The 18,734-nt window shown below is 57.5% G+C and overlaps 1 protein-coding gene across 2 annotated transcripts; it reads right to left on the bottom strand.

Moving 5' to 3' along the window:
- Positions 1-376: 376 nt before the first annotated feature.
- Positions 377-18,557, bottom strand: MOB3A (MOB kinase activator 3A). 2 transcript variants are annotated; one of them, XM_022557240.2, is made up of 4 exons: positions 18,427-18,556; positions 7,405-7,928; positions 2,998-3,200; positions 377-1,708 (listed from the first exon to the last, which is right to left on the bottom strand). In XM_022557240.2, exons 2-4 carry the CDS (start codon positions 7,823-7,825, stop codon positions 1,679-1,681), a joined length of 654 nt encoding a protein of 217 aa, XP_022412948.1. In that variant the 5' UTR covers positions 7,826-7,928; positions 18,427-18,556; the 3' UTR covers positions 377-1,678. The 2 variants fall into 2 exon arrangements, with proteins under 2 accessions (XP_022412948.1, XP_089761873.1); XM_089905747.1 differs by lacking the exon at positions 2,998-3,200 and having other exon boundaries at positions 18,427-18,557.
- Between the last annotated feature and the right edge of the window lie 177 nt (positions 18,558-18,734).

Genomic DNA, 18,734 nt, shown 5'->3' on the forward strand with positions numbered 1-18,734 from the left:
GTCACAGGATAGTTAGGATGGGGCTGAGACAGAAAACACCCCTCTGTTCCCACTTGGTTCAAAGTTTTCTGGAACCTTCTTTACACAGCAAAGAGGCAACAGTTAAAATCTCGTTTGCTGAGTGCCGAAAGCAGAAACGGGAGAGGGGGTGGGCGCCGTCTCAACCTGCTTTCCAGACTCTGGTCCTCATCAGCCCCACCCTGTACCCTGTGAAATTCTAATCCCACTGATATTCTGTGCATCTGTTTAGCTACTTGGGACACTCTGCGGGGGCGGGGGCACAAACTGTTGTGACATCTAAGATTTCTTTGCCACTTGGGGATGTGTCCCAATGCCAGGCCCTCCCACCAGGAAGACAGAAATGACAACCAGCAGGTGCAGGTAAGGAGACACGTGATTTATTCTGATGGTCCTGTGGGAACACCCATGGGCACGGGAGGGTGGGCAGGGGAGCCCCCCTCTCCAGCCCCGCCACCTTTCCAACCTGGCTGGTGACCTGAGTGGCACAGTGGTTACGGCGTTTGGTGGTGGTTCTGCATTTAAGAGGAGCTACACGCGACCGGGCGGTTTCCTGCAGTCTTTCCAGGACTCCGGGAGCGGGACCCCAGCAACTTCTGGAAGGGCCGAGGCCCAGGTCGTGTTAATTGCACTTGTTGGGTGTTGGTGTCGGGTGGTGGCCCTGTCTCCCCGCGAGCGTCCCAGACACCCAGAGGTACTCAGAGCTGGTGTGGTCCAGGTGGGCAGGACCGCCACGGCGAAAGGCCACGGAGGATGCTGTGCGCGGGTGGGGCACGAGCGGGCGGGGCCCCCAAGCTTCCGCGGGGAGACGGTGCTGGGATTTGGTCCCGGAGCCACGGAGGGCCATGCTGACAAAGGGTTTCGATATGAAGCTGGCAGGCGTGTGAAGCAAGGCTAAGTCCAGCTAAACATTCGGCAAAACTCAAAGGTCCCAAACCAGGGAGAGGCGTTCCCTGGCAGAATCGGACTGCTATTCACGACAGAAAGGGGACATTTTTCTAGAGGGGAGGGGGATCACTCCTTGTAGGTAAAAAACTTTTTTATTCCGGTAACATCTCATAGTGGTCGTAAATGCAACTAGACGAATTCAATCTTTTATGCGACATGAAGGGGCCCCAGGACACCTGTGATGTGGGCGTGGGCTCGGGAAGCTGGCACAGGAGCCTAAGGGTCCCGGAGGAACAGCGGGACGGAAGTGGCTTGGGGGGAGGACGCCAGGAGGCCGCAAGCCGAGCGCTCGTACCACTCGGAACCAGGCCTGGGCCGCAGCGGGGGGCACTGCGGGGTCTCAGCCTCGCTGATGGGGGCCTGACCACCCACGGCCGAGCAGGCGGGCTGGTGCAGGAGACGGACCCGAGTGGGGTCAGCCTCCGGGCAGGTGCAAGCAGTCTGCAAATGAAGTGGGTTTTCCCGGTTGCTCACAACACGTGGAATCACAGAGTTCAAGTTCTATCTATCTCCCCCATGCTGGCCGAGGAGACTGGGGCTCAGGGAGGCTCAGACCCACGGGTGCTGCCACCTTGGGATCGGAGAGAGGATGCAGCCCAGACAGCACAGAATTTGCTGGGCTAGAAAATACCGGTCCCTGTTCTGGAGACGTGGCCCTCAAGTAGGACTGTTCCCCGGGTGCGGACTCGGTGACTACGGGGCCAAGGGGCTCTCAGTGGCACATCCGTGCGGTCATTTCTTTCTGTTAAGAACAAGCAGGACATCAGCAAATCACACAGGAAATCGGGGGACGCAGTCTCACGGGAGCCCTCAGGCCTCACTTAAAGCAAATCTTACGAAATACAGAGCAGACGGCAGCGCGCCTCAGGCTGGAGCGCAGGCTTTCTGTGAAGGGTCCCACAGTCCCTGTGTCCAGAAAGAGCTAACTCTAAGCATCAGTGTGGGACAAATGACCATGCGATTAGGGCACTGAGTTAACCAAACAAAAGTGAGCTGATCACAAAACTGCACACAATGATTTTCAGTATTTGGTGAGATTCACATAAAAGGAACTGTGGGAAAGAGGCATTCACCTCCACAAGGGTGCACAACCCCACCTCTAGTTCCAGAACGTTCCACTACCCCCGAGGAAAACCCCAACCGCACTAGGCATGTGCACTGTAACTTTAACTCCGGAAAAATGTTTACTGATAGGCAGAGCCTGCAAGGGAATATACAAAAATGAGAAAGTTCTGTGAAGTTGTTTTCAGAGAGTTTTAAAAGTTGTAAAAGAATAGGGGCTGGGGCTTCCCTTCCCTGGTGGCACAGTGGTTAAGCACCCACCTGACAATGCAGGGGACACGGGTTTGAGCCCTGGGCTGGGAAGATCCCACATGCCGTGGAGCAACTAAGCCCGTGCGCCACAACTACTGAGCCCGCATGTTGTAACTACTGAAGCCCGTGCGCCCAGAGCCCATGCTCCGCAACAAGAGAAGCCACCACAATGAGAAGCCTGTGCACCGCAACGAAGAGTAGCCCCTGCTCGCTGCAACTAGAGAAAGCCCACACACGGCAACGAAAACCCAACACAGCCAAAAATAAACAAATAAATAAAATAAATTTTTTAAAAAAAGAAATAAATAAAGTGGGTTAGTGGTTGCAGAGGCTGGGGAGGAGGATGGGGGTGACTGCTGATGGGGACGGGGCTTCTTTTGGGGTGATGGAAGGAAGGTTCTGGAACTGGATAGAGGTGATGGTTGCCCAACCCTGTGAATGTGCTAAACACCACTGAATTGTTGACTTCACGATAGCTAATTTTACGTTATGCAAATTTTACCTCAATTAAAACCAAAAAAATCCTTGTTCTCCGCCGGCAGGGGACAGGGGTGGGTGGAGGAGGTGTAGGTGGGGACAGTCACCAGAGGCCCATCTGTTTCTCCCACAGGGAAGCGGGGGCAGCTGCAGGCAGTGACCCGCCCGCCCGCGCCGCGATGGGCATGCAGCCCCAGGACAGGGGGCACTCGCCTCCCCACGACGCCCCGACCCGCTCACCAGCGGCTCCAGCTCCTTGGTGTCGATGAGGCCAAACTCCGTGACGAAGTAGTAGAAGTGCTTATAGCAGGTGTTGACGTGCGCCTCTGAGCCCAGCTGCGCGATGCGGTCGAAGTGGTGGATGTAGACGTGCACGAACACGCGGAAGAGCCGCGACAGGATCTTCTTCACCACCTGCAGGAAGTTCTTGGGGAACGGCGTGCCTGCAGAGGCGGCAGGGGCAGCTCAGGTAGGATGCGTCCCCAGCTGCAGGCGCGAACCCCTCTCTGCGGGACCCCGGGCCTGGGAAGCCCACTTCTTGGCTCCCTAACAGTGCCTGGGGGCGGGGTGGGGTGGGGCGGGGTGCCGGCAAATAGAGTGCCAGGACTGCAGCCCCCGCAGCAAAGCACCTGCTGGACGTGTCCCGCCCCGCCCCACCCCGGTCTGGCCAGATGTGGACACGCCATCCCACTTCCGGTGGCTCACAGGTTTCTGTGTGTGTCTGTCTCCAGTTATGTTTATTTTTTGGAATAGAACTGGAGAACCCATAAAAACCTATGTTTTGGCCTTTGACATTTTTCACTTAATACACTTCTCTCTCTCCAGTGTATGTTTCATGACATCACTTAAATTTGAATGTACATATCCTAACTTAATTGCATGCATACACTATATTGCACTTTCTTGTCCAATCACTGAATTTAATACGTTTTATTTCCATTTTTTAAGTGTATTTATTGTTTGTTTATTTTGGCCACTCTGGGTCTTTGCTGTGGCGCGCTGGCTGTAGAGCACCTGGGCTCAGTAGTCGCAGCGCGTGGGCTTAGCTGCTGCACGTGGGATCTTAGTTCCCTGGCCAGGGATCGAACCCGGGCCCCCTGCACTGGGAGCGTGGTGTCTCAGCCACTCTGCCACCAGGAGGCCCCTCTGTTTTCTAAATTGCGGTGACACACACGTACTGTGGGACTAGCGGACTCAGCCCTCCTGCGGTGTTAGTCTGTGCCCCCCACGTGCTCGCCCGCTCCCACCTCGTGTCTTCTTCGTCCCACAGGGCAGATGCCACGCATTCGCTCCACCTGACCGGCACTACCAGGGGGCTCCCCCAGGACCAGGGTGGACCGGCCCCAGTTCTTCAAGAGAGGGGCTCCAGAGCTGGCAGCCCAGGGGGAGGAGCACAAAGGTGTCACCAAGCGCGAGGAAAGCCATGGCGCACAAGGCACAAGCTTCCGGAAGATGGAGCGGTCAGCTGCTGGACGGTGCTGTGCTTCACAGCCCTGTGGTCGGCAAGCAAAGGCCCCAAAGACGTGCAGGCAAGTGCCGGAGATACGTGCGCAGGGCGGCGTCACGGGATGGCGTCTGCAGTGAGATGGGGAACAGCCCGGCCCAAGTGGGAGGTGGAAGACGAGCCCACGCGGCGGCTCACACCAGGGAAAGGTCCCGGGACTGTGGAGGCACGAGGCAAACAGGAAAGACGCTCCCACGAACGTGCGCCTTTCCAGCTCCCGTCCTGCTCCCTCCTGCGTGTCCTGGTGGGTGTGACAGCTGATGGGACTGGTATTCCATCGGCCGGAAGCGCCTGTGAACGTCTGTTACAGGTGGACAGGGCCCAGCGGCTCCAGGGATCTACCTCTGCGGAAGGTTCGTTCAGCATCAATGAGGCCTCTGGGTTTTCTCCCTCCATCCAACCGGAGAAAAAAGGCTAAAACAAAAGGCATGCTCCACTCTCGAGAGACGACCACGTTCACGGGGCATCTCAGGAGCACACGCCGTCTTGAAGGCCTGTGAAAGCCACTTGGTGGGACAGTGGTCTCCAGGGCATGGAGATCCCCATAAGGGAAGTCCCCCTAACAGTGTCAGGAAGTCAGAGGGAGCGCAGAGCCCATGGCAGGCAGAGGAAGGTGAGCACAGGGTGTGGCTGGCACCAGCCACACGGGGTCCTGGGCCCAACGAGGCTAAGGCCCTGCCCTGCCCCCTCTCCTGGGAGAGGGATGCCAGGAGTCACCGAGGTCACCCTGGGCCATCCTGGGTGGAGGGGGAGCGGCAGCACCGTAGGAGAAAGGCCTAGAAACAGAAGATTCTGGGACTGCATTGCCCACACCTGCCACAATGCCCTCACACGGGGGTCACAAATCCGGCCCACCTCCCACTCCTGTAAATAAAGTTTTATTGGAACGCAGGCCCACTCCTTATGCACCCTTGTCTGTTTATATATCGTCCATGACAGCTTTCAGACTACACAGCAGATCCGCGTAGCTGAGACAGACCATCTAGAGGCAAAAACTGGAAAGATTTACTGTCTGACCCTTTACGGGAAAAGTCTGTGAAAGAACGTTTCTTTTACGGGAAAGAACCTGGGTCTAAGCTCAAGAGCGTGGGCAGGTGGCTTTGGGGCCTAAGTGGATGCTCAGGTGTGACTGGAACCAGCACGGAAGGTAGGATGAACTTTAGACCCGCCCTTTCTTTGCCCGCCCACAAATTTCACCCTGAGGAGCGAGGCAGGCTCTGCACAGCACCACAGACCAGCAAAAAGAAGCATTCCAGTCTGTGTGCCTGGCTGGGGGTCGAACCTAGGTGAGGGGCGAAGCTGGCCCCGGGGTCCGTGGACAGGGCTGGAAGGTGTGGCCTGGGCCAGGTGGCCCGAGGAAGGCGCCAGCAGCCACAGAACCCACTGTGGCCGTGTGGCAGAGGTCTCTGACCCCTGGTGGGCAGCTGAGTGATGTCTGCCAAGGTCATTTCTCTCGCCCTTCTCGTGCTTTCCTCTTTGGTAGGATTACTAGAATTTCCTTCCGTGGGCGAGGCACTGACTAGAGGCCCTCAGGGTCTGAGTTCTAGGATGTGGACCGCTCAGGATCTGGGGAGGCTTCAGGGGGTCCCAGCAAGGCAGGGACTCAGGATGACACGGAGCATGTGTAGACGTGGACCCGGCAACCTGATGGGGGGCTGCCCAGGAATCTCTATTCTGGGCAAGTGATGATTCTGGGATGGCCTTTTCCCAGATGACTCCCTGAAAACCCCACCAGGGTCAGCCTGGTTCAGCGTACCGACGGCGGGCGAGAAACTTAACAAGGCACAGAGCACGCCAGCGGCCAAGAGCTGGGCCTGAGGCCTGCGCACTGGCCAGTGGTTTGCCAGGAAGCCGTGTCGCACTGGTGAATGTGAGAACGACATCTACCATCGCCCGGGGCTGCCAGGACAAGTTACCACCTGCTCAGTGGCTCAGAACAACTCATACGGGTTCTCCCACAGCTCCCGAGGCCAGAGTCCACATGGTGCCCTGGGCCGAGGTGCAGGTGTGGGTGGGGATGGGTCCTCCGGGGGCTCCAGAGAGAACCCGTTCCTGCCTTATCTGGGCTCACAATCCCTTCCTCCTCCTGTTGCTTCACTGTCTTCTGCTCTCCTGGGTGTCTAGTCTCCCTCCATCTCCCTCTTGTTAGGACCCTTGTGATGACATTTAGGGCTCACCCAGATAATCCAGAATAATCTCTCCATCTCAAGATCCTTAACTTGAAGCAAAATGTAGCCCCTCCACACACGGGAGCATCACTCAGCCATGCAAAGGAGGGAAGCCCCAACACTCGCTACCAGGTGGACGGACCCTGAGAACACGATGCTCAGTGAGAGAAGCCAGACACAGAAGAACACAAAGTGGGGTGATCCCACTGATGGGAAACGTCCAAAACAGGCAAATCCAGAGACAGAGTGGATTCCTGGTTGTCAGGGGCTGGGGAGGGGGTGGGGAGTGACTGCTGATGGGGACGGGCTTCTTTTAGAGTGATGGGTTTATTATTTTTTTTTATTACTATTATTTAAAAAATTTTTGGCCACACTATGCAACATGTGGGAGCTTACTTCCCCGACCAGGGATTGAACCCGCACCCCCTGCATTACAAGGTGGAGTCTTAACCACTGGACCACCAGGGAAATCCCAGGGTGATGGGTTTAGATAGAGCTGATAGCTTCACGAAGCTGTAACTGTCCTAAAATGACACCAAACTGTGCACTTTAAGTGGGTGGGTTTTACGGGGTGTGGATTCCATCCTGATAAAGCTGTTATGAAAAGAACATGAGAACTTCCCTGGTGGCGCAGCGGTTAAGAATACGCCTGCCAATGCAGGGGACACGGGTTCGAGCCCTGGTCCAGGAAGATCCCACATGCTGCGGAGCAGCTAAGCCCGTGAGCCACAACTACTGAGCCTGCACTCTAGAGCCTGCAAGCCACAACTACTAAGCCCACATGCCTAGAGCCCATGCTCCAGAAGAGAAGCCACCGCAATGAGAAACCCGCACACCACAACGAAGAGTAGCCCCGGCTCGCCACAACTAAAGGGAGCCTGCGCGCAGCAACGAAGACCCAATGCAACCAAAAATAAATAAAGAAAAATAAAATTAAAAAAAAAAAAAAAAGAACATGAAAGTGCAGAGACTCACCGACGTTGGTGGGGAAGACGTCCTCATTGTTGATCTGCACCTCAATCCAGTCCATGAGCAGGTCCATGTACCGGGGGGCCGACAGTGCCGTGGGCCGCCGGAACCTGTGCTCATCCTGCCAGCGGTACTCATACTTGGGGCCGCCTGACATGACAGGGCAGGAGCGCTCGGTGCAGCCGTCACTGATGGTGCCGTAGATGAGGTTGACGCGGTTGAAGAAGTCGACCACGTGCACGGCCACCCAGTCGTTGAGCTCCTCGCCGGCGGGCAGCTGCACGGCCAGCTTCAGGTCTAGCCCCGCATTCAGCGACGCCTGCGCCTTCTTGTGCAGCTCGAAACGCTGGGTGCCCGGCTCGAACTTGCGCTTGGGCCGGAAGGTCTTGTCCTTGTTGAAGACCTGCTTCAGGAAGGGGTTGGACATCTCCGCTGCGCGCTCAGGACGCCCCCCGCGAGGCCTCCACGGGGAGGGCCGGGCGGTACGCTCACGATGCGAAGGTCACCGGGCCCCTGGGTCTCCCCCAGACCTGGAACACACAAAGAGGAAGCACTGTCACCCTTCTCAGAACCCTGTTCTGTAAGCACCGGCGGGCAGACTGGGGACGCTCCCGGGACTTCTGGTTTTGAGTTTCACCAAAAGGGCGCACAGCACTGCCCCAGGCACATCCCCCTGCCTCAGAGCAGAAGACACTGAGTCGGGCCCTGCATCATCCTCTCCGCGCCTGGAGGCTTCCAGTAAAGCGGAGAGAGCTGCTAGCTCCCACACGCTGGCTGAGGGCGGCCCCCACAGGCGAGGTGGTCTCTTCATCTCCACGAAGAGACATCCACAGCCCTGGGACTGGCGAATGGACCTTATCTGGAAGAAGAGACTTTGCAGTCTTCGCAGATGTGACTGGGTTAAGGATCTTGGGATGCCCTCTTCCCGGATTATCCCCGTGGGCCCTAAATCCAATGATGAGTGTCCCTATAAGAGAAGACAGACACCCAGGGAAAGACCATGTGATAACGGATGCAGAGATGGGGTGATGTGTCTACAGGCTAGGGGACACCAAGGACTGCCAGCACCATTAGAGTCGGGAGAGAGGCCTGGGACATATGCCCCCTCAGAGCCCCAGGGCGAACCGGCCCTGCCCACACAGATCTGGGGCTTCTGGCCTCCGGGACTGGGAGGGGGTACATTCCTGCTGCCTCTCTGATCTTCCCTGTGTCTCGTGTCCCAATCTCGTCACTGGATTAGGGGCCGCCGTGACCCATCGTGACCTCATCTCTCCATTGCGACATCTGCACAGACTCCATTTCCAAGGGGTGGATATGAATTTGGGGGGACACTATCCACCCCAGTGCACTAAGTAAAGATGCCTCTATGAGCTGTCTGGACTCGTGACTGACGCCGCCCGTTTTGGGGGATGAGGCCCCGATATAGGGGCTGCAGCTGCCATGGCCCTGCCGTGATGCCCGGTCCCCCTCCGGCTCCTCCCAAGTCTTTGCTCTGCACCGTCTCCTCTGTTACAAACCCCACCTCGGAGGGCAGGAAAGGATGAAATCGAGCACAAGGAGCTCAGGTCGGGCTCACGCTCGGGACTGGTCACGGCGCCATCCCCGTCCCCATTGCTGCTACGATGACAGCACTGGCCCGCCGCCCCTGGCTCTCCATCTCCGGCCCAGGAGATGCGCTTTCCCGGGAGTGTGGACGTGGCCGGCACGGGGGTGTCCCGGGCGCTCACCCAGGAGCAGCCACAGAAGGGGAAGTCGGCCTAGAGGGGAAGCGGAAGCAGAGCCTCTGCACCGCCCAGGCCGGGCTGCACCGCATGCACCCATGCACCCCCGTATGACGAATGACCACTTATCTGTAACGTTTTAATAAATCCCTCGGCAGTTGGTTTCTGGGCCCTGGGACCAGCAGCCTTGTCAGGTGGCCCGCCCTCCAGACTAGCACACTGTGTGGCAAACTGCCAGAAACTGAGGGGCTTTGAACAGCCCTCCTTCATTATCAGAAAGTTCTGGACGTCCCATATCTGAGCCGGGCCTCATGTGTCCTTGAGTAGGGACCTGTCACCCCCCAGGCCCAGGGCGGCCCTGCAGAGAGGACGTCAACGCCACCAGGACGGCCTCAGTGACAGAGAAGCCGTTCCAGGTGGGCAGGCCCGAGGCCGGCAGGTCTGGTCACCCCGACCTTGGAGGACCCGTATCCGCGGGTCCAGGCGGAGCAACCGGGACAGGTAGGATCTCAGCAGACAGTAAGAGCTGAGGCACGACCCACCACGTCCTGTAGGCCAGCGTCTCCTGCAGGCTCAGCCCTTCCACAGCTCGGAGGTCTGGAAACCCCCGCAGGCCCAGGGCTCCTGGCCTGGCCTCCAGCAGCTGCCTCTAGAATGTGAGCCTCTGGGTTAATTCCGGAGGCTGGAGAGATGATGTCTAGGGCTCAAACCGGCCTTCTAGCCAGGGCAGTCCTGCCCCCAGGGCAGCAGAGCCAGGAGGATGGAGACTCTAAGTTATGAGAATTTACCAAGAAAAACTTTGCTCTGGCCTAAAGGGAGATGGTGCTCGAGCTGAGCCTTGAGAGCAGACCCTTCTGGAGCCCAGGGGTGGGGAGGGTGGGGCCCGATGGAAGGGGGCGGAGGAGACCCCAGCGTCTCTCCCCTCAGGGCGGGAGTGACCCTGACCCTACCTCCTCCTGTGTCCTCAGCATGTCCACAGGGCCTGCTCACAGAGGGCTCAGAATCCAATGTGAAAGCATGGAGGAGGCCTCCCTGCCCTGGTTAGAGGAGAGGGCGTGGTCAACAGGATAAGGGCCCCAGAGACACCCCCCGTCCTGGTCCTGGGCCCCGAGGACATGTCACCTCAAACGGCAGAGGGAACTTTGCAGACAGAATTAAGTTGAGGCCCCTGAGACAGGGATGACCCTGGATTCCCTGGGGGGTCCAGTGTCATCACAGGGTCCTTATAAGAGGGAGGCGGGAGGGTCAGACGCAGAGAGAGACGGGAGATGCTGCGCTGCTGGCCGTGAGGATGCAGGAGGGGCCGCGAGCCAGGGATGCGGCGCCTCTGGAAGCTGGAAAAGGTGGGAACCGATGCTCCCCTGGAGGCTCCGGAAGGACCAGCCCTGCCCACACCTGGATTTAGCCCCGTGAGGCCCGAGTCAGACTCCTGACCTCCAGAACCGTGAGATAATAAACCTGTGTGGTTTTGGGCTACAAAGTCTGTGGTGACTTATTACAGCAGTCTTAGGAAACTCAGACAGAGGCTACGCAGATAATCCTAATGAGCGCTGGGCAAAATAACTTGTAGTTGATGTAACTGGATCTGGTTACATGTGGGCCTGGGATCTTCTGTTCTCCCCGCTGGCAGGCAAAGCCTGCTCACGCTTCTGGGCCCCGCTGGACACTACGGGTGTGGGAAGGTCAACTCAAGGCAGCATGAACTGTGCAAAACACAGGAGCTGAGCATCCGGGGATGGAGCCAGATGGACGGGAGGAGCTCCAGTGAAGAGCGGAGGGACCCACCTCCCCCCACGAGGACGGCCATAATCAAAAAGGACAATCAACAGGGCTGCTGAGGACGTGGACCAGTCGGAACCCTCCTGCACTGCTGGTGGGAACGTAAAATGGGGCCACCACTGTTGAAAACAGCCTGGCAGTTACCAAAACACGGTTAAACCTCACCCAGCGATTCTCTCCTAGGTGCCCAGCCAAGAGAAGTGTCAACACATGTCCACACAAAAACCTGTGCATGTGCCCAGCAGCATGATTCACAACAGCCAAAAGGCAGAGGCACCCAAATGCCCAGCAACGGGTGCACTGATCCACACACGGGAACATCACTCAGCCCTGAAAAGGGGTGAAGCTCTGACACTCGCTACCACGTGGATGGACCCTGAGGACACGATGCTCAGTGAGAGAAGCCAGACACAGAAGGACCCACTGTGTGTGATTCCATTGACGGGAAACGTCCAGAACAGGCCAATCCACAGACACAGAGAGTGGGTTCCTGGTTGTCAGGGGTTGGGGCAGGGGATGGGGAGTGACTGCTGTTGACGATGGGGCTTCTTCTGAGGTGATGGAATGTTCTGGAACTAGACACAGATGGTGGCTGCAAACGTTGTGAATGTACTGAAAACGCTGGAATGTACACGGGAAACAGGCGGAAAGTCCGGCATGTGAATGACAGTCAGTGAAGCTGCCATTTTGAAAGCAGGGCGCGGGGGACAAGCAGAGTAAGTGCGGGCTGAGCCGCTACCCCAGGCACCATAAAGAACAGAAGCAGTTTCCCTCTCAGCTCAAATCGAGGTCAGCACTACCTGTAAAATCTGTTTACCATGAAAGGTAACAACACAAGCATGGAAAACTGCATGGGATAAAAGGTGCAGTCACTGATGCGCCACAGAGTGAACACTCGCTGTGTAAGGGCCCCCCTGGCAACGCAGCTGGAGGCCACCTGTGCTCTGGAGCAAGAAGGTCCCGTGCCTCGTCCACAGACCAGAAGTGCCTTCGCTTCCTTCCCCAAAGCCATCATCACTTCCTGCCACCTTGGTCAACACCCAGTGAGGCATTCACAGTAACCCTCAGAACAAAACAGAACCCCCACTTTACATGGGAAGACTGAGGCCCAGACCTAGCACTGCTGACATTAGGGCCATCCCAGGTGCTGTGGGGGGTGGAGCAGCATCCCTGCCCCCATCCCCTCGATGCCAGGAGCTCCCCCCAGTCCCGAAGACCACAGATGTCCCCAGACATGGCCCAGTGTCCCCTGGGGGCAGGACCACCCTAGGTGAGAACCACCGGGTTAGAAGATGGTGACTCAGTACCACTAGTTAATGATTAGTAAATCAGTGCTAAGCCACGCAGCTGACAGCAGGAGGAGTCGACCCCGCACCCTGGACCGTGGCTACTTCTGCCCGCCACTGCCTCCACAGCCCCACCCCTCTGCTATTCGAGCTTCTGCCCGTCTCATCCCAAACCCAGGGCCAAGTGCCCTCTGGGCCGGGGCTGCTCCCACACCAGGTGCCTCCACAATGCCTGCAGGCCGGCTGGGTACTTCCGGCTCCGACTCTCCCTGGTTTTGGGGGTGCGGGCAGGGATGCTGCAGGAAGGTGGTGCCTCCGAGAAGGGAATGCAGCTGAGTACTGGGTGCAGCCACAAACGGCCCACCTGCCCGCTTCTCTCCCGACATGGAGGACCTCAGACCCCACAGGAGGCACTGATTAAAAGAGGCCACCTGCCCCGACCCTCTGTTGCAGAGACTGACCGTGTCCCCTGCGCCGGGCAGCCAGGACCCCTCTACGCGAGGGCATGGGCGCTGGATGCGTTGCGTATGGACCCTGCGGCCCCACCTGTGACTGCAAACTTCCCAGGGCGCCGTGAACCTGCCCAGGTGATTAATCTGCAAACCAGCCACTCTCAGGCCACTCGGCTGCAGGTCAAAGGACAGTGACCCTGTGTGGACCCACTAGCGACTCAAGCCGTCCTGCCCCGTGCCCACCACCTGCCAGCGGCACGGACTGATTTCAGCCTCCAAACACCCTTCAGCCCAGGCTGAGCACAGCCCCACTTTGGTCACGAGGAGATGAGGCGGGGTGCTCCCCGTTGTCCAGCCGGGGGGTGGCGGGGCGGGGAGAGCTGGGCCAGACCAGCCACCGAGCCCTGGCAGCTGCTTCTGTGCACCCACCAGCCCAGGTTCCTTATCCACCCTGCAGCCAGCCTTCTAACCCTCACGGAAACCACAGCGTCAAGAAAAACACAGCCCGCTAGTGTCCCGTTGCTGCCTTCTATTGATTCTGGGGCCTCTCTGCGGACAGGTTTGGGAGTCTAACTACACATGATGTTACCTGGCGACGCGTGACATGTCAGACAGGTGTGGCTGTGGGGTGGAGAGGAGGGCCTCAGGGAGGGGGCTGGGGCAACCCTGCGGCTCTATCCACAGCCCATCATGCCGTGGGCTGACCCATGCCAGGACAGTTCTGGAAGACAGGGCGGGGCAGCAGAAGGGGCTTGTAAGGTTCCTGCCTGCCCTTCTGTGTCCTCAGAAAGTGGGAGGGTTTTTTTCTAAGTGGAAGCAACGATTTTCTGAACAACTCCCTGGATGGGCAAAGGTCCCATCAAAAGCAAAGAGCTTTCTATCAGAAACACATGCTCCCGCGGCCGCTGGGTGGCCGGCCACCGGAAAGTGCCTTTTCCTTGAGAAGCGCTGCCGCAGGCCAGGGCGCCCGGGAGTTGCTGCCCACCACCGCCCCGCCGTCCCAGGTACCATCTCTGGGGCTGCTTTGTCTTGGTCCTTCTCAGAACCAAGGACGGCGGGGCCGGGGGGAGCCAGGACAGGCTTCTCGGAATTCAGCGCTAAGGGCTCCCCTGGTTCTTCCTGCAGATGAGATGCGTGTGGCACTCAAACTCTGTGACAAAAGTTAAGATGACAAAGCTCCCCTCCCCGGCACACACGCACCCCCGTTTTCTTCTAAGAACAAAATGAAACAGTTCTTGTAAGCAACTGCCGCACCTTGGCCCGGCAGCCACTTCCTTCCGGTGCTTCCACATCCTGGCCGGCCACCGCCGCCATGGGGACAGGCCCCAAGCTTGGAAGTCCCGCATGTTTTCGGTTGACATGTAAGCCCTGGTCCCTGGCCTGGAAGGCTAAGTGTCTGGCTGGAAGATGCTCATGGCCCAGGATCTGTCCTGTTAAAGACAGCTGCGCTCCAGAGCTGTCTTCCATCAACTAAATGTATACATTTAAATACTGCGACTGCAGCCTGGGTGGGGAGGCTGCCCGCCATCCTGCCGGACACACATGAAAGCCAGGTGCTTTAGGCATGTTCTGTATATTCCAGCCCTCCTGATAATCTTTTTTTTTTTTTTACACAAAAGCCAATTGAGGGCTTCCCTGGTGGCGCAGTGGTTGAGAGTCCGCCTGCCGATGTAGGGGACACGGGTTCGTGCCCCGGTACGGGAAGATCCCACATGCTGCGGAGCGGCTGGGCCCGTGAGCCACGGCCGCTGAGCCTGCGCATCCGGAGCCTGTGCTCCGCAGTGGGAGAGGCCACAACGGTGAGAGGCCCGCGTAACGCAAAAAAAAAAAAAAAGCCAATTGAGATATAATTCACACAGCTATAAACTCCACCCTTTAAAAGTATACAATTCAACGGCTTTTAGAAACATCATGGAGTATGCAACCATCACCACGATCTGATTCCAGAACATTCTCATCACCCCACAACGAAACCCCAGGCCCATCAGCAGTCGCTGCCTACCCCCCTTTATGGGCTAAATCACATTCCCCGGCCCCAGAAGACATACTGAAGTCTTAACCCCCCAAACCTGTGAAGGGACCCTGTCTGGAAGCGGGGTCGCTGCATATGTAATTAACTTAAGATGAGGTCACACTGGAGGACGGTGGGCCCTAGGCCAATGACTGTTGTCCTTATAAAAAGAGGGAGATCTGGACACAGACACCGGGAGACAGCCATGTGATGGAAGCAGAGATCGGGTGATGCGTCTACAAGCCCTACAAGCCAAGGAATGACCAGGATGGCCGGCCGCACCAGAAGCCGGGAGAGAGGCACGAAGGTCCCTCCCTGGGGCCTCTGAGAGCCCTGAGCCCACAGCAGATAAGAGCTGGTCTGGGATCTAAACCCGGCTGTCCCCACGTCCACGGCCTTCACTCCACCCAGAAGGAGAGGGGCTGTCGGGTGCACACAGCCCAGCGCCACGATTCTCCTCCGAACCTCCTTCCTCAGTCTCAGTTCCCCATGGGGGCAAACGCGATTTTCTGTTCAACAGAACGGTGTCACGGGGGGGTGGGGTGGGGGTGGGGACAGAAAGGAGAGAAACGCGGGGGGAGGTCGTGGGTGGTGTGTCTGTGTAGGAGCCACACCTCTTCCTTCTGAGGACCCAGTCTGAGGCTGCAAGAGCCGTCACCGCGTGTTTAACTGACCTGAGTCCTGAGTGTCAGAAAGGGTAACGGACAAGAAACCACGGCCCGATCTCCCGTCCACCGCGAGCTCCCCTTCGCTGGCTGCCCAAACTTCCTCTCAACATCAGGGTCCTCGGGATCTGGACTTGCCTGTGCGCTGACCCAGTCTGTGGGGAGGGTGTCCACCAAGGACCGCACTCTCTCCAGGCGCCGGCAAGAGCTCCTGCCACGCTCAGCTGCAGCCGTGGGTCTTGAATGAGGCGACCCGGCCCCCAGGGGCCACGGGGGACATCTGTGGTTGTCACGACTGGGGATGCTCCTGGCACCGAGTGGGTGGAGGTCAGGGAGGCTGCTCCACACCCCACGGTGCCCGGCACGGCCCCCCCAGAGAGTGACCCGGCCCCGGATGTCTTATTTGGGACTCAGGAGCTGCAGGAATGACCATCTCCTTCCCAGAACTCGGTTTCTGAAGTCGGATTCGCCTCTTTTGCTGCAGCAATCTGAACCTCGCAATTCCAGGAAGTCAAGAGCGGGGCTCACCAGCTGGGGCATGTCCAAAAGTTCCCAGAGTAAAAACCCGAGTTCCAAGCCGGCTGCCTGGGGAATTTCTGTTCAACCTCCATTTCGAGAAGCCCTGGAGATGTGAGAGCAGCTCCCGGAATGATGGTTAATGGCTGACTTTTCCATGAACTCTGGCTGGCTTGGGAGTGTCATCACACATGAAACAGACTAGCTTAACCTTCTTAAGAATACGGATCATCTAGAGTCCTGGAACTGAAAACAGCACTTCCAAGAACCCCCTCAGGGACTAAAATAACCACTTATGCTTTTGCTGAGAGACAGAGGTGATCTTAGAACTCAGCTTGTCACAGCTATTTGGGGCACCTGGTGTGCGAACGCCACGGTCCAGATTTTCAAGATGATAGAGTTACTCTTCTCCTTTAGGGAGGTCCAAATAAAAAGCAAATTATCAAGCCACGAAGAGAAACGAGGAACCGTAAACACCCACCACCAAGTGAACAAAGCCCGTCTGAGAAGACGACACTGCGATTCCAACTCTGTGATGCTGTGGAAAGGGCAGAGCAGAAAAGGACCAGTGGTTGTGGAAGGCAGTGGGGGTGGGGGCTAAGGGACAAATGAATGGGGGGCAAAGGGGGTTTTTAGGGAAGCAAAACTACTCCGTGTGATAAGATGATGGGTACATGTCAGTACACATTGTCCAAACCCAGAGAGCATACAACACCAAGAGTGAACCCAGGGGGCTTCCCTGGTGGTGCAGTGGTTAAGAATCCACCTGCCAATGAGGGGCACACGGGTTCGAGCCCTGGTCCGGGAAGATCCCACATGCCGCGGAGCAACTAAGCCTGTGCGCCACAACTACTGAGCCTGCACTCTAGAGCTTGTGAGCCACAACTACTGAGCCCGTGCACCACAACTACCGAAGCCTGTGCGCCTAGAGCCCGTGCTCCACAACGAGAAGCCACCGCAATGAGAAGCCCGCGCACCACAACAAAGAGTAGCCCCCGCTCGCCACAACTAGAGAAAGCCCGCATGTGGCAACGAAGACCCAACGCAGACAAAAATTAAAAAAAAAAAAGAATAAATGCCATGGAACACACTGAAATATAATGTACACCAGTATGTAATTTTTAACCTTCTGGTAGCCACACTGAAAAATAAAAAATGAAAAAAGTGACTTAAACATTGATAATATATACTATTTAACCCAAGAGCACCAAAACATCACCTCAACACCTAACAAACATAGAAAATATTAAGGAAATAATTTGCACACACTCCCCGCCCCACCCCCGCCTTAACACACAAGAGTCTCCGGAAACTGGTGCACATCTTACACGAATGGCGCATCCCATTTTGGACCAGCCTCGTTTCAGGTGCTCACTAGCCTGGCTGCTGCACTGGACAGCCCAGATCCGGGGCAGTTTAAAAGGGGAAAACTCACCTGTCAGAGGACAGGAGCAATGGGATGGGTGCTGTCTGAGGTGGGCACTGGATTCGGACCCCAGGGAGGGGAGAGGCTCTGGATCAGAGAAGGTTGAGGTTTGAGGTGAACAAACAAAGGGTGCCTCCGGAAGGGAGGGGAGAAACAGGGCGCCCCAGAGTGCAGGCAGGGCTGGGGCAGCCAGGACTTCCACTTGCTCCACTCCATAATCAGTACATCAGACACTGACAGGCTACCATGAACTTGGGGTGGGGGGAGGTGTGGACGGGTGCTCAGGGCTTCGGGAGGCTGCAGCGTCCTGTCCTGACACTGGCCAGGGCCAGGATTCTTGGCATCACTCTACGCTGAGTCTGTAAAATGGGCTAATAAAAGCCCCTGAACTTTATGTTGCGGGGAGGGAAGAACAAAGAAGCCGCAGGCGGGGGCCACGTGTAACAGAAGCAAGTCCAAAATCACGAAAGCGCGGACAGGCAGTGGGGGTGAAACATGAAAAGTGCTCGCGCATCACATACCAAAATTTATCCAAGTGTGTGCTGTGAATGTGTGCAGTTCACTGCATGTCAGTTGGGCCTCTATAAAAGGTAAAAAAAAAAAAAAAAATGCAAGGAGCAGAAGGCACATATGAATAAAGACTGGAAGACTCTTACCCCAAAATGAGCAGTGAGTGGCTCTCTGGGGGGGAGCATCACTCGCAATTTATTTTCTGCTTTGTGACTCTCCGTCACAAAGAGAATCACCCCGATCACACACCCCCTTCCCTCCTCAGTGACATTTTGTAAAATACATGGGCCTTTAAAGCAAACGCAAGCCCTACAGCCAGTGCACAGACGGAGCGGTGGAGCCAGCCAGTGGGCAGTGCTGACACGCAAACACCTCCCACTGCTCAGGGGTTCTGGGGACCAAGAAGCCTGCTTTCAGAGGGCGGGGTCCCAGTGTGCTGGGAGCCGTAAAATCCTGTGGACTTTCCATCCACACCAGGAGGTGGGGTCCTGGTTACTGACACGGCCAGGGGTGACCCCAAAGTGACACATGTAACCCCTAATTCCATCAAGGGCCGCCACCGTTCACCCCTCTGAAGGGCCCGGTCTCCCCGCCGCCCGCGGTCTCCTCTCCTGAGGGGCTCGGTCTCCCTAACGCCCGCGGTCGCCTCTCTGAGTACCCACCTGCCGCCTGCCGCCAGAAGAGTCGGGCCAAGCTCGCCGCTGAACCGCTCCCCCAGGCCGCTAGCCAGCGTAGCCTCGCCGCCAGGCCGGAGAAGCTCCGCGCACGACCACCCCGCCCCCCGGCCGGATATACTTCCGCTCCGGGCCGAGGCCTCCCCGGCTTCCGGGGAGGCCTGCGGGTGGAGCTTGCTCGTAGAGCGGGGCGGGGCCTTGAATAGAGGCCGGCCTGGAAGGAGGAGCTTGCGCCGGCCTACGGCGCATGCGTGGAGCGAGGTCGCAGGCGGGGCCAACAGAGAGGTGGAGCCTCC

This window comes from Delphinapterus leucas, unplaced genomic scaffold (assembly GCF_059928025.1).
Source record: "Delphinapterus leucas isolate spDelLeu-1000000601 "Yukka" unplaced genomic scaffold, BTC_Dleu_Yukka2 spDelLeu_asBTCV2_sq25, whole genome shotgun sequence".
Taxonomy (NCBI): domain Eukaryota; kingdom Metazoa; phylum Chordata; class Mammalia; order Artiodactyla; family Monodontidae; genus Delphinapterus; species Delphinapterus leucas.